At 45.6% G+C, this 14,085-nt stretch overlaps 1 protein-coding gene across 1 annotated transcript in view; it reads left to right on the top strand.

The window, feature by feature from the left end:
- Positions 1-467: 467 nt before the first annotated feature.
- Positions 468-14,085, top strand: part of JAG2 (jagged canonical Notch ligand 2) — a 72,907-nt gene continuing 59,289 nt past the window's right edge. Inside the window, exons 1-2 of the mRNA XM_076345593.1 lie at positions 468-800; positions 1,075-1,398. Of these exons, the coding sequence (XP_076201708.1) occupies positions 468-800; positions 1,075-1,398 (657 nt within the window). The remainder of the gene's footprint in view (positions 801-1,074; positions 1,399-14,085) is intronic.

Genomic DNA, 14,085 nt, shown 5'->3' with positions numbered 1-14,085 from the left:
CACGTGCTCCTCCAGGGCCACGGGTGCACCCACCCTACACACTCCTCCACAGCCGTGGGTGCACATATCCCGTGGTTGTTCCTCCAACACGGTGGGTGCGCGCACCCTCCGCGCTCCTCCGTGGCAGTGCGTGCACACACCCCACCCACTTACACCCGAGTGTGGGCACGTGTATCCCAAGCGCTCCTCCGCGGCTGCGGGCGCTCCCACCCCGCGTAGGTGCACCATGTACCCCACTCGTGCTCCTCCATGCCTGCTCCCCCGTCCCCCACCACCTGGGGCTGCCGGACCCCCCCCCCCCCGCTGCCGGCGGGGCAGGGTAAGGCAGCAAGCGGGGCAGGGCGGGGGCCGCCACCGCGGCCCGCCGCCCTTTAAGAGCCGCGGCGGGAGCGGCGCTGGCCCCACCCGCCGGCCGCGGGGCCGGGCCGTCCCCCTCATTAATATGAAGGCGGCGGCAGCGGCGGCGAATGGGTAATGAAGCTGTCACTCCGGCACCTACTTGTTGGGTGTCCGCGGAGCCGAGGCGCACAGAGGGCGAGCGGAGCCCGCGGGAGGGGAGCGGCGGCGGAGCGCTCCGGGCGGCCCCGCCGGCAGCCCATGCCCTGCGCCCCCCGGCGCGCTGCGGGCGGCTCCCCCGCCGCCCATGCCGCGAGCGGCCGCCGGTCCGTGGCCGGTGGGCTCGGCGGGCTCCTCTGAGGCGGCCGCGCGGAGCAGCAGGCATGCGGGGCGCCGGCCGGCGGAGCCGGGCCCCCCGCGCCGCCGCGCTCGGCCTGGCGCTGCTCCTCGCCTCCTGCGTGCAGGTAGGGGGGCGCGGGGGGCTCCGCTCCCGGCCGCGGGGAGCCGCCGGCGGCGCGTCTCCCTCTTCCCCGCCCCGTTTCCACCTTGCGCATATCTCTCATATCTATATAAAATATTTTTTTAATACATATATGCCGCTGCGGCGGGGTTAAATCCGCAGCCGGCGAAAGTTGGAGGGGGGGAACCGCGGAGCGCCTCGCCGCAGCGCCGCGCTCCCTGCGCTGCTCCCGGCCGCGGTAGTAACGAGGCTGTCTCCCCTTTGATTTTTATTTTTAGGTGTCCCGGTCCACGGGCTATTTCGAGCTGCAGCTTAACTCGGTGCGGAATGTAAACGGCGAGTTGTTCAATGGGGAATGCTGCGATGGCATGAAAAGCCCCCAGAACCTGGACTGTACCCGGGACGAGTGCGACACTTACGTGAAAGTCTGCCTCAAGGAATATCAGGCCAAGATCACTCCGGTCGGACCCTGCAACTACGGATTCGGATCTACCCCCGTTCTCGGTGGAAATATTTTCTATTTGAACAGCAACAAATACTCCCATCAAGGCAGAACCCCCGAGACGGGCAGGATTGTTATTCCCTTTCAGTTCGCGTGGCCGGTAGGTTGATGGTCGGGCTGTTGTTATCGCCCTTTTTTTTTTGTTTCCACACCCCCTCCCCCCGTCGGTTCTGCAGCGCCTGCCCGCTCCCCCGTTAGAAAGCCGGGCCAGCTGCCGGTGCGCTGCCCGGGCGGGGCCGGCCGCCTCCCGGGGCCGCGGGGCACGGCCGGCGGAGGGGGGTGTGCGCGGCCCTCGCCCCGCGGAGGGGCGCGGGGGCCGCGACAGCCTCGCAAGGGGCTGCCGGCGGCGGGGTGCTGGCGGGGACGGCCCGGGGGTGCCGGCGCCTGGGAGCGGCTGCGGAATGGCCGGCGGCTGCGGACTGACCGCGTGACGGGCTCCCGCACAGGCTGCAGGCGCGGCTCGCAGCGGCTTGTGCGCGAAAAATTAAGAAAAAGATAGTAATAGTGAAAAACCGCCCCCGAAAACCGAAGCCCGACGGCACCAGCGCGCTCCGGGGCCGCGGAGCCCCCGCGGCTCCGCGCAGGGCGGGGCTGCCCCCGGCAGGGGGCGCCGCCGGGCGGCGCAGGTGGGGGCGCGGGGCGCGTGCCGCGGCTCGCGAAGGGCGCGAGCTGCCGCCCCTCCTGGGGCGCGGGCGGGGCCGCTCGGCGGCGGCGGCGCGCGGCGACCGTTGGCGCGGGGGTTGGAGGGGCGGGAGCCGCCGGCGGCGGCAGTGGGCGTGAGGGTTCGGGCGGGGGCCGCGGCGGGGGCTTCCCGCGTCCCAAGGGCAGCGAGCCCCCACACCTGCGCAGGGCTGAGCGCGGCGCTCTCCGCCTCCCGGGTGGCGAAGGGAGGCTGGAGCCGCCCGCCTCCAGGCGCACGGATCGGGAGGGAGCGTCCGAAGCTGAGCCCTGCTCTGATCGTGTCAGAAACCGGATCCGTGCCTCGGCTGTGTGGCGGCGGGAGCTGTGGGCGTGTGCGTGCGAGACCCTGGTGCTGCTCCCGTCCCTCTCCGCCCTTCCCTCCCCTCAGAATCTCGGGGGTTTCAGTGACTCGGCCCCCAATCCGTTACCTCAGCCCTCTCCTCCCCATGCGCCGCCTGACCGAGGGGGCACATCCGCAGGGGCTGCAGGCCAACGCTCGCCCCCGTCCTTGGAGGACGGGGGTATTTCTGTTTTTCGGGGGTGCTGGGTGCGGAGAGGGTCCTGGGCTGGGGAGTGGCGGGCGGGAGGAAAGGCCGGGCTTCCTGCCCGGCTGCAGGCAGGTAGGATCCTGCAGGGAGTTTCACAGCTGTTGCTCCTGGCCCTTCCAAGTGGGCCACGGGGTGGAAGCTGGCAAGTTGCGAGGTGCTGAGGAATGGGGATGGTGCAATGCCCTAGCTCAGGAGGGAGATGAGTATCAGAAGCCCCGGTACCTGTGGATTGCGTTTGGCACCTGGTGACTAACAGATGAAATGGCCCTTGCCGACCTCTCAAGATACATAGCTCACAGGATCTTTGGAAAACTGCTGCTAGGAATGGTCAGGGACAAAACTGCTCACTTGTATTTTGTGCTAAAGGAAACCAGTCCCCCAAAATCGCTTAACTTTCTGCGCTACCAGGGACCCTCCGACCTGATGCTCATGCACCTCTAATTAAGAACTGACCGCTATTTGAAGGTAGGGGTTTTGCTTGAGTTAGATGGTTAAAAGAAATATGGTACAACTGATATATTTCTCTGCAAGGAGACGCTTATGTTCTGATTGCCGAGTTTGGGGTGTTTTGATTGCATTTGTTGGTGCTGTGGCCTGTTGAAGTTAGAAAGATTCCTGTTAACAGGTGTAGCCAATACTGTAAAAACAGGTTATTTAGAACTCTGCTTTTAAGTTATAAGATCAAAGGGAAAATTAAGATTCTTTCTCCTCTTTATTGACCATTTAATAGAGGGTTGACGAAACCATGAACTCTTCAGTAGGAGATTTTGGTAATATTAGCACCTCAACCTTCATATGTTATCTGCATGATGAAGTAAAGGTAACTTAACTCACACTTTTACCAGTTTCTAGTATTGCTGTGTGAAACGAGGGAAGGGTTTGATAATCCTTACAATGCAGGTCCCTAAGCCCAGCCTTCTTTGGTTTTTCTCTGTTGGAATAAGCACATTCCTACCTTGCAGCTGCCGGATATTGTTGTTCTATGCTCATCAAGTCCTAAGAAAGGCCTGTTTAACCTACCTTTTGCAGCTAAATTACCACAGTGTCTCTAGCATACAATACCATGTCTGCTGCTGGTTTTTTTTATCATTGCCTCCAGCATTTTAAAGGACTTCAAATATTTTGTCTTTCTTTCCACCGTTTTTTTGCAGCTATTGTAAAGCAGCCTGTAATTTATTTAAACAGTGCCGCTGCAGTTTAGTGGGTGGCTGGCTGATTTTTGGAAGGTTTACTGAATACTCTCCCTGCCCACCCTTGATTCTAAAAATAAGTTGTGGAGTAATTGTACATTTAAAAAGAGTCTCTGTATTGCAGTCCGTGGATGCACTTACGGAAAGAAGTCCCCCCTATATGTTGTAGTTACGTCTTGAACTCTGGATGTTCAGTCTGTTGATGGCAAATGCAGCATCTCTGTGACAACTGTACATAAGCTGTATAGACTCTGCAAGGAGAGACTTAATTGTAATGCTTGTTTAATGCAAGTTTTTTTTGAAGTAGACTGAGTTCCTGGGTTAGGTTTCAACTCCGTGGGATAATTTCAAAATTATTCTCAAATAATATTCTTTTTCTACTCAAGTTTGCAAACAAGAAACAACAATATGGACATAGTCTTTTCATATGACCCTTTTTTTTTGCTATGCAACAGTAATGAAATTAATGTTCCTTTATTGAATATGCTGGGAAGGGATACGACTAAAGAAAATCAGGAATTGTGTCCTTCACTTACGAAACAAACTTGCTTTGGTGCTGGCAGTGAGCGAAGGACTTATTTCAGTAGTTCTAGATTGGATTTTTAAGACTTGAGAAATCCAACCCTAATAAAAGCCAGCATTGGTATATGTGGACTTCTTACTGAACCTCATCTGAATGATAACTCCCTCACTTAAGGAGACTAATGTATTAATGTATAAATTGCTTGAGGGAGGTTTTCTTGATGTCTGTTTGATATTGCAGTGTCCTGAGCTAGCAGTAGCTGTAAGACAAGTAGTAGCTTGAAAGGTGTTTTTTTTGCCTTGGTTTCATTATACTGATTTTTTTTTTTTTTAATTTTACATGGTAAAATTTTAGACTAAAATTTGGACAAGTGTCTCTTCTCTAAAGCTGCAGTACTGGAGTTCAGTGACTTCCACTGTTTGATACAGTGTCAGTTATCCAGTTTATTCCTATTTCCTGTCTTTTAAATACCATTAGTCTGATCTCTGATTTGCAAGAGGAGCTTGGGATATTGCCAAAAAGTTCTTAAAATTGCTACCTTGGGATACATCATCCACCGAAATCTGGCAGTGGGAGAGGCTGAGGAACAGCTAGAACAATACAGCTGTCTTCTTCACCCACCTACCTTGCATTTTTTTCTTTGCCTCCTGCTGTAAAACTTGAAGCTTAATGCTCGTTTGAGATTGTTAACAAACAAATGAGGCAATTCAATTTTATGTCCAACTTTAAAACAAAAAAAGACAGAAGAATTCAAGTAGCTTTGAAGAAGCGACTGATCACTTACACAGTTTAAGTTCATTAGTCTTGAGCACTTTTTTCTAGCATAAAGCTGTTTGTTCAGACACTGAAGCTTCAGAAATACCCTGCACAGCAAATTTATCAATAATAATTAGGTTACTGGCAGAATTTTAGATCTGCATTTAATTGAAGGCTGCTTCTGAAGATGATGTTTTAAAGTTATAGGTGTTCTGCTGGATGGGTTATGTGGAACCATTTTTATACTCCTTTGCAAGGTGGCATGAAATGGAGTTGTGTGTGTGGTTTTTTCCTCCACCCTGTTCCTTCCCTCAGGGAATTCACAGCCTTTCCTGCACCATAAATATTGGTATGGCATCCATTACTTCAGTTAATTAGTCATATAGAGGAATTGTTCTGACTAGTTGTGGATGTTGAAATCATGTATTACAGTATGCATCGTTATCTCCCCTCAGCCCCTCTGTTTTTGAGATTCTAGTGTGACTGACAGTCAGTGCAGTATACGTATGAGTACAGTATACTCTGAACTCCACAGGTGAACTTAAGAGTTCAGGGCCTTGGAGATAAGTAGCAGAAACAGGCAATTTCCGTTCTCTTTTTTCCTTGGTGCTTAGCTAGGACTCTGTGTACCTGTCTGAAGAAGGGGTAGTAGAGGTTCAGGAAGCCCTCACAACTTGCTTGGGTAAAGGGTGCCTTCCCCACTAGAAGGGGCAACTAATTTATTATTTTTGTAAGCACTGATCTTAAGTTTTTCCTATTTAGAGTGTGATTGTAGCACCTCTCTCTAAACTTCGGAAGTACTGTTAACTTTCAGGTAGATAAAAACGTGTGAAAGTATATAAATTTAATATCCAGGCTCTGTGTGAGTTTCATCCATGTGCAGTCCACATGGATGGTCTCATGCAAATGCCTGAAAGGGTTCAGTCTTGATCTAAAACATACACAGGAGCATGAACCATCAAATATGTAATGCTGTTGAGAGGGTATCTTGGCTGCAGCAGTAAATATTGAATTTCTTGGAAAGCAACCCCTCCCTTGCCAAAACCTGAGCAGGAATACTTGAGCTCATGGCTTTTATTACTTAATGGGTACAGTGTTCTGTCTGGCACTTTCAGATGTTGTCTACTTCAGTATAGGATTCTGCATCAAGCTGTCTCAATCCTTCTAATTTGAAGAACAAAGGTGGTTAGGCCCTGGAAGGCATCTAGCCTTGAAGCGCGTTATCTGGGATCCTTGGTGCCTGTAGGGAACTAGATAGCCTGACTGTAGGAAATGTTCTTGTCTATTTTTGTTTGGCTGGTAGATCTACAGTTGGTCTACCTTCTGTCTTAACACAGCCATCGCTACTCTCTGATCAGGATCTTGAGGCTTTGTAATGAAAACTTCCTGGATTAGATTACTCTGTGCTCCCTGATAGAGTAAACATGCATCCTCTCAGCTTGAATGACAACCCATTGTGACAGATATGCTTAAATGAAGCAGGTTAAAGTTAGGCCATTTAGCACTGAAAAAGGTGCTTGTACACAGCTGTACCTGAGGAACAGTATGTACGCTTTTCTCATGAAAAAGATCAGAATTTCACAGATGAAGCATCCTCAAGTGATACACAGCAAGCTTTACCTCTAAATAGTTGTTCTTTGCTCACCTGGTACAGTGATGGGCTATAATGTTCACGCATCACACCTTGTTAGCAGAGGAAGTAAGCATGGAAAAAATACTGTAGCTGATAGCCATATATTGATGAACTACATAAATGTTTAATGTCTTATTTGTCAGCAGCCTAACTTTTTTCCCCAGGTGGAAGGCTCTGCTGATAGTACAAAGCTTCTTTTTAATACTCGCCCACTTTCCCCTGCCCCCACCCCCCCCCAGGCTTGCTTACTGACTCTGCGTAATTGGCTTGTCAGTAGACTCTAGGGCTGCTGTGGTAATCGGCATGCCAAACTGTTTCTTATTTTGACAAAATACCTGCAGTCCTTGTGCTCATAAAGCCTTCCCCTGCCTGTTGCAATTAATGGACGGATGTATTGTGGATCAGAAAACATGGATCCATGTTTCCTCAGTCTTGGGGAAGTAGATCAGGGAATCATCTGCTTTCACCTACTTGGTACTGTATTTGACTTCAAACTTTTTTGATCAGAAATGAAAGATTGAGGTCGGGGGAATGGTTTATTATATAAATGACATCCCTTTAGTTTCAAGTTACACAAATGCAAAGAGTAGCTTGCAGGTTTTGTTATATACTCTTTCCTAAAAGAAGATTATCGGGTGATGTTTTAGAGACTGACTTTAGCAATGCTGGGTAGTGACAACTCCAGTTGATTTCAATAGCAGCTGCAGGTGTCACCTCTAAAAAAGAATCAAGGCCTTAATGGTGAGCACTTCAGAACCACTCTTTGAAAAAGGGATTTATTATTGGCATGCTGTGTGTGCCAGCAACTATTTGCAGCTTGCCCAGAATAGAAAGTCTAAAGACTTAAGTTTCATGTAACTATAGAAAATCTGTCTTCTAATTTTAAGCAGAAATGTTCTTTGCACTCTTAATCTTTCATACATTGATGTCACTAAATCTAGAATTTCTTAACGTCTTGGAAATAAATATGTCTCAGAGGACAGTATTCTGCTAACTACTTAAGCTTTTATACCTTAAAGTTCTGGGGGGTTTTTGAATGTCACAGAGATGGTCAGATAGTAAAGAACACTTCTATTTATACTCCTTGAAAGCTTCCTTAAATAAACGGTTGCTTATTTATTAGAAACACTGAGGCTGAACTCAAAACTTGCAGACAAATAACCTTACCTCCCAGACACTGAGAGTGATATGCTTAGACACCTCTTGTCAACTTTCTAATCTTTATTCCAGAAGGTACTCCAGCCAGCCTATCAGTGAAATGGTACTCTCTCAGCCACACAGCTGGTGCGGGTGTTAAATCTTTGCCTGAAAATGGAATAGGTTTTAAAGTAGTCAGGATTACTCTTACACTAGAGGATGTGAGCTGGAGAAGAGGGCGAGGTAGAAACAGAGTGTGTTTGATTCACTGCAGTGTGATGGAAGCTTCGTAGCACTGTCTTTGGGCTGTTTGAAGATGTTTCAAGCACTGTTTCTAAAAAAAAAAAAAAGTCTGCATATGAAAGGTTTGCTAAAGACATGACTACTTGTAGATTTAATCTTAAACAATCAGGTTTGTCTTTAACATAGTTGGTTGGGGTAAAGCCATAATTGGTTGTGTTTATATCAGACTTGTGATGTTTGGCTTAATTGGGCTGCTGTCTTCCCACTGTATTGTAGACTTTCTGAGCGATCCTGTGAAGTACAAGGAAATCTGGTGTAGATGTTGAAGCTTTGAGATGTAAAAGCTACTTTCTGTGTTTGAGGCTACTACTTGTATTCCTTGTGCAAGTCCAGCTGGCTTTGAGTTACTATTAGAGTTCACTGTTTGTCAGCACAAAAGCTGCAAAAAATTAAGCTTCTGTCAAACAATGGATGATGTGAAACAACTACGTTTTCTGGATGTAAAAAATGGCTTAGTGCATTTTTAATCTGTTTGTCATTAATCAGTTGCCACAAAGTTTTTCTTGTATGAGAAGGATTGTATTTGAGACAGATGTACAAGGTAAATGATGATTTTTTTTTTTTTAACTTTTAACATGACTTTTGTTTGTGCTATCCCTGTGGGCTGGTGGCTGGCTGGCCCCTCTTTTGAGCAATGCCATGGAGTCACTCTGTGTAGGTGATACGAGTGGAATTCGTCCTTTCTGTGTAGTCTGACTCCTTCGCTTGTTTTTCCTGTAGGTGCTGCTTTGTGTGAATGTTGGCTCTGAAATACATGCTTATGAACACACTTTAGAAACTACTCTATTAAGTTCATAAAGCAGCTATGATTGCATCGTATCCTTAGTCATCTGCAGAAGCTTTAAATTACTGTGTGCCTGAAAGCTTCCCTCCCTCCTCTTCTGAAAACAAGGCCAATGTTTTGTCAACTCTGTGTGGGTCCTATTTGCATTGCTTGCTCTAGTTCAGAGCTGCTCAGCCTACTGAAGAGACTAAAAAGGGTCACTTTCCTGCTAGCACATCAATTTACTTTCCCTTGATCCTCTCCAATCCTAGCTGCTAGTTATCATCTGATCTGGAAGAAGCTTGGGAGCAGCAATTTGGAAGGAGAGGCTACTTCAAGGAGTGAGGAATAAGGGTATACTGGCATTGCTTCTGGCTCCTTAATGCTTAGCCAGATGCTTACCCAAAGGATAGTTGCTACTGTTCCTTGGCGGTAACTCCACCATCCTCTTCCTCTTCAGCACTCTGATATGCCTTTGATGGGCTTCTTGCTAGAAGCTGCTCTGGCTTCTGGTTAGTGAGTGTCTAAAATTGATTGGTCTTTGGCCAGAGATGACTACTGGCAGTACTGTCTGCCATATCCAGTTGGTGGCTTCTGAGCTGCATGTTCAGCTGTCATGTGAGCAGGAGGTGGACATGTAGCCTGACCACTTTCCCCTTCCCCTGCCCTCAGGGTTGGGGAATGAACCAGTGTGGATGGCTAAGACCATCTGTGCTAGGTCATGTTGGGCACCTGCGGAACTTCTGCCTCCCATGGGGCAGTGGGACCCTCTTAGAGCTGCTGCCTTCCCCTGCTGTACACCCAGGGAGACCTGTCGGGAGGGAGAAAGCTTGAGAGAGCTGTGTGATGGCTCTTGTGTAGATCATCTTGAGTCAGGGAGGAGTGGCCATCCCCAATTTAACCATAGACTTTTGGTGCCTTTGCTTACTGTATAAGGAAAAATACTCTCTATAAAGTTGGGCTATAGCTTATGCTCATTTATTAAACTTTATTCCCAAGGTCATTTTTAGAGTTGTAGTTAGCCTTTATTTTGTATAAAAAGGAAGAAATGTAAAGGTTTATCTTATTAATTGCTGTTTCAGATACTAAATAAATTGTAAAAAGCATATTTGACATGAAGATCTTCTGATCGCAAGTGCTAAGAGGAACTCAGCTGAAACACATAATAAGCATGGATTTTTATCTATGGTTGAAATGACTGCTCCTCAACAGCAGTTAGAATGCTATATTAGATGGAAGGGGCAAGGCATTTCAAGGCTAAATGACAATCTTAGTCTTACTTGATTAGAGCTTGCAGAGGTTGCTAAGAAACAGCCTAATAGTCCTTGAGTAACCAATTACATGCCCCTTGGACAGATGCACAGGTGCTCATTCTCTGAAGTTTTTTTTTTTAAATCTGAGATAAGACTGGAGTATTAGTACATAAACTGCAATCTGTTTACATCCTGCTTCAGGCTTGAAAGTCCTGATTATATATCTTGTTCCCAGCAGGATGTGTTCTGGTGTTTTTTGTTCAGTACATTACTATTTGATTATTATTACACTTAAATTGTTCTTGCAATGCCTCTTCTACTTCCAGATAGTCCACTACGTCTCTAGTCTCTCCTATGCTTTCAAGTACTCTGAACATACCAGCTTAAGTAACTTTATCCAATTTGAATGTTAGATGCTTAAATTTTACATTTCCGGACTTTCAGTGAGTAGGCAATGTTAATATTGATGCAGTATCCTACAATTGGTAGGAAATGATAGTTTCAGGTAGAGCTAGCTTTCCTTACTCCTTCCGAAGCAGTTCTGTACATGCAAATTATAGTGAAATTTTGTATGAGCTGGCAGTTAACCTAAAACATCAAATAGGATTCTTTCAGTCTTTTTTCTTCCCCTGAATATGTATAATTCTGTTTATAGCATTGTAAAGTTGAAATGTCTACCTTAAAACACAGTATGGACTTTTAATGTTAAAGGTCCAGGATTCCAGCTGGAGAACTTAAGTTGCAATTAAGGAGCTTGTTCATACTTGGAAGGCTTGACTGGCATGTGCTTCAAGCAGTAAGTTGAGAAATATGTAAAAAGCTTAATTATTGATCTACTCCAATCAAGACTGAAGTAGAAGTTTTTTAGGGTGTGCAATTTTGATACCACTTACTGTTCCTATTGACTGAAGACAATTTTAATAGCACTGATCTGGTAACCTGTGCTGCTGCTTAATAGATTTTAGTGGCAGTTCCTTTCTTTTACACCATGTACAAAAGTTTTTTGGGGTGCTTTTGATAGTTCTAATTCTCTTTTATGTTACAATAACATGATTTTCTTTATATCACAACATGGAGTTTTTACTGTAACTGGCTGTATGTAATCAGCAAAGTCTAGAAGTCAGACCATGTGTACTTGGACTATTAAGAGCAAGTATAACCATCTGCTGCCCCTCACTAATGACTGGGTTTTGTACACAACAGTGAGCTGATAACCAACACAGGAGGTGCTATAAACTGTTGTTTAAACCATAGTTTTATATATAGGCCCAAAGTGTTTTAGTGTTGTATTTGGCTGTTGGAGACCTTTGTAGAACAGAGTATTGTTTTCATGATTCATGCACACAGACCAGTTCGTTCTTCTATTGGAAAGTGAGGAAGGGAATGAAGTAGAGAAACTGAAATGTTTAGTCCTTCATACACACTTAAGACATTGGTTGTCAAATATTTAGACCTGCATACACACTTAAGATGTTGGTTGTGCAGGAGCACAATATTTAGTGCTCCTGCAGTGCCTTCTGATGTTTGCTGCTAAGCTGTGATAACTTCAGGGTTGTATGGTTTATAGCTTGTAGTCACTTCACATCTCTTCTTGCTCTGTAAGAGGTGAAGGGTAAAGTGGTTGCTCAAACCTAGCTGGTGGCAATTCTTCAGAGGTTAATTTCCAGAATGCAAATCCCTTTTTTCCTAACACTGCGTGTCCCGGACTTAAAAACTGCAGACTGTCAGAATGAGATTGTCACAGGGCTTAGACAGAAGAACAAACCATTGCGTATCAACAGATCTTCTCAAGCTGTTCATATCTACTTCCAGATTACCGTGAATGTAAGGTAAATAAAATAAGCTTTAGCTGGCAGGAAAAGGTAGTCTTGACTTGTGGCAGCTTGCTATCAGTGTTAATTTGTTTGTCTCTAAGCTCTTAGGATGGATTTTTAAGATTTGGTAGTCGGTGAAACTTCAGCTTGCCAAGGGGTCTGGAGAAGACAGAACAGCGGAAGAGTCAGTGGCAAATGAAGTACTAAAGAAACTGAGAAGTATTCACTAGTACATATTCTTGAGTTATGAGTCCAGCTTTGGACTAGCAAAATTAAGTCTCCATTTTTTTTTAATGTTCGCTTGCTTTACGTGGCTTCATTCTGTTCTCCATTGATACTCATCCTTATGAGGAAAGTTGTAACACTGGTACCCACCAGAGAGGTAACTAGGGGTCAACGATGACATGAACTTGAAGACTTGCTGAGATAATCTCCCTTTCATAGCATCCAGATCTGTGTCAATGGGAGGAGAAGGGAAAAAATAGAGAAGCACTCTTAATTCACTTGCTTAGAGTAAATTTACAGGGCAAGCGCCTGCTTTCAAAGGTTGTTCCATGTACTTTGCTATACTTGTTACAAAGCTTTCCTTCCAAAGGCGTGCCAATTCGTGGGTTTTGTCTGATTTGAAATAATATAAAGCTATAGCAGATCCCCTCCAGTTTACATTAATCTGAAAGATATGATTTGATATTAAAGTTCTGATGCTACTTTGTTATGGTGGGATTGATCAAGTCTTGGTTGTCATATATTCAAATAGGTACCTTGGAATTGTAAGCTACATATACTGTTATATGCTGTGTTTATTTGCTGCTGTAAGCAGTTCATTTTTAATAGTAATTAAACACAGCGTAATGGTTGGTGCTGCAAACATGTGATAAAGTTTTACCATAGCAACAAAGTACTGTTCAGAAGATTCAACCCTGCTGCTGGAATATGATACAAGCATTTGTTTCAGGAACATGTTTATAAACTTAGTTTTTTCACAACTAAACTCTGGTGCTCTCACATACGTTTAACTAAGAGTGCGTGTCTGCAGAATCCCTATTTAATCCTTTATTCAAGTTCCTTGCGTGTGTTGATCTACATGAAAGAACTTGCACCATCTCTTACAGTGGTGACTCTTATTTAGCATGTGCAGAAATTCAAAACTGAACTGGTATTCAGTTTGGGGCTGAAATGAAGGACAGCTTATGTGCGTTATCCTCTTTCTGGATTAATGATGTTTCTGTTGCTAACTGTGAGGAAATCTATAATGTATTTGATAAGTCTCTTGTGCACATGTGAAGTTCAAATTGACTGAAACTGTCGTGCAACTCGTGTAGCAATAAAACCTAGGCATTTGTGTTCCTTACAGTGAAAAGGCCTATGATGATACCTGTGCTCAGAGCCAATGCCATTGGAGAAAAATGATGCATCTTGTTTGGAGCTATACAAATGTTTGATCAGTCAGCTGTTGCCATCACAGTGGGCCAGTGAAGCTGTTGTCTCCCCTGTTCTCTTTCAAATGTGATTTGATGCTGCCCAACTAGCTCTAGAGTTGACTTGGTTGGGTAGGACTGATGAGAGAGTTGAAGAGGACTTAGAAAACAGTGCCCTAATCTCTGTGCTCCCTTAGGAACAGAAGTTGAGTATGGGCCTCTCTTCTTCCTAGGGCAAGACATCTAGGCTCATTAGTTTGAACTGGTTTTGTGGGCATTTGCTTTTTCAAAAACAAAGGGAAAGACTGCAGTGCTATCAACAGCTAACATTCTTGAAAAGGGTTCAGATTAAACCACTACTCTCTCTTCCTGGGAAATTCGCATACATAGAACTTCGGGGCATATCTGTTTTTTCCTATATTTGCCTACCTTCTTAGTATGCATATTTCCAATACAAAAGAGTGCATGCAGGTGTTCTGTGTTTAGAACAATAATTAAAGTATGTTATGACATAGTTAGTTTAATTCCCTCTTGACTTCAAGTTGAAATTATAATGATGCATGGCTTGAAGTGCCCAGAGGACACTAATATCCATGCCACATGGAGTGTGGAGGGGAGGCGAAGAGCAGTATTAATTACTAGTTCATCTTTGAATTCTAAATATTAGCATAAAACAAGTCTTGCACTAACCATTAATGGGTCTTCATGGTTGTTACATACACTTCAAAAGAGACAATCTAGCTACATTTTCATTAGTGCAACAAGAAA

This window comes from Aptenodytes patagonicus, chromosome 7, assembly GCF_965638725.1.
Source record: "Aptenodytes patagonicus chromosome 7, bAptPat1.pri.cur, whole genome shotgun sequence".
In the NCBI taxonomy this organism is placed as follows: Eukaryota; Metazoa; Chordata; class Aves; order Sphenisciformes; family Spheniscidae; genus Aptenodytes; species Aptenodytes patagonicus.
This window is presented reverse-complemented; position numbering and strand designations above follow the sequence as displayed.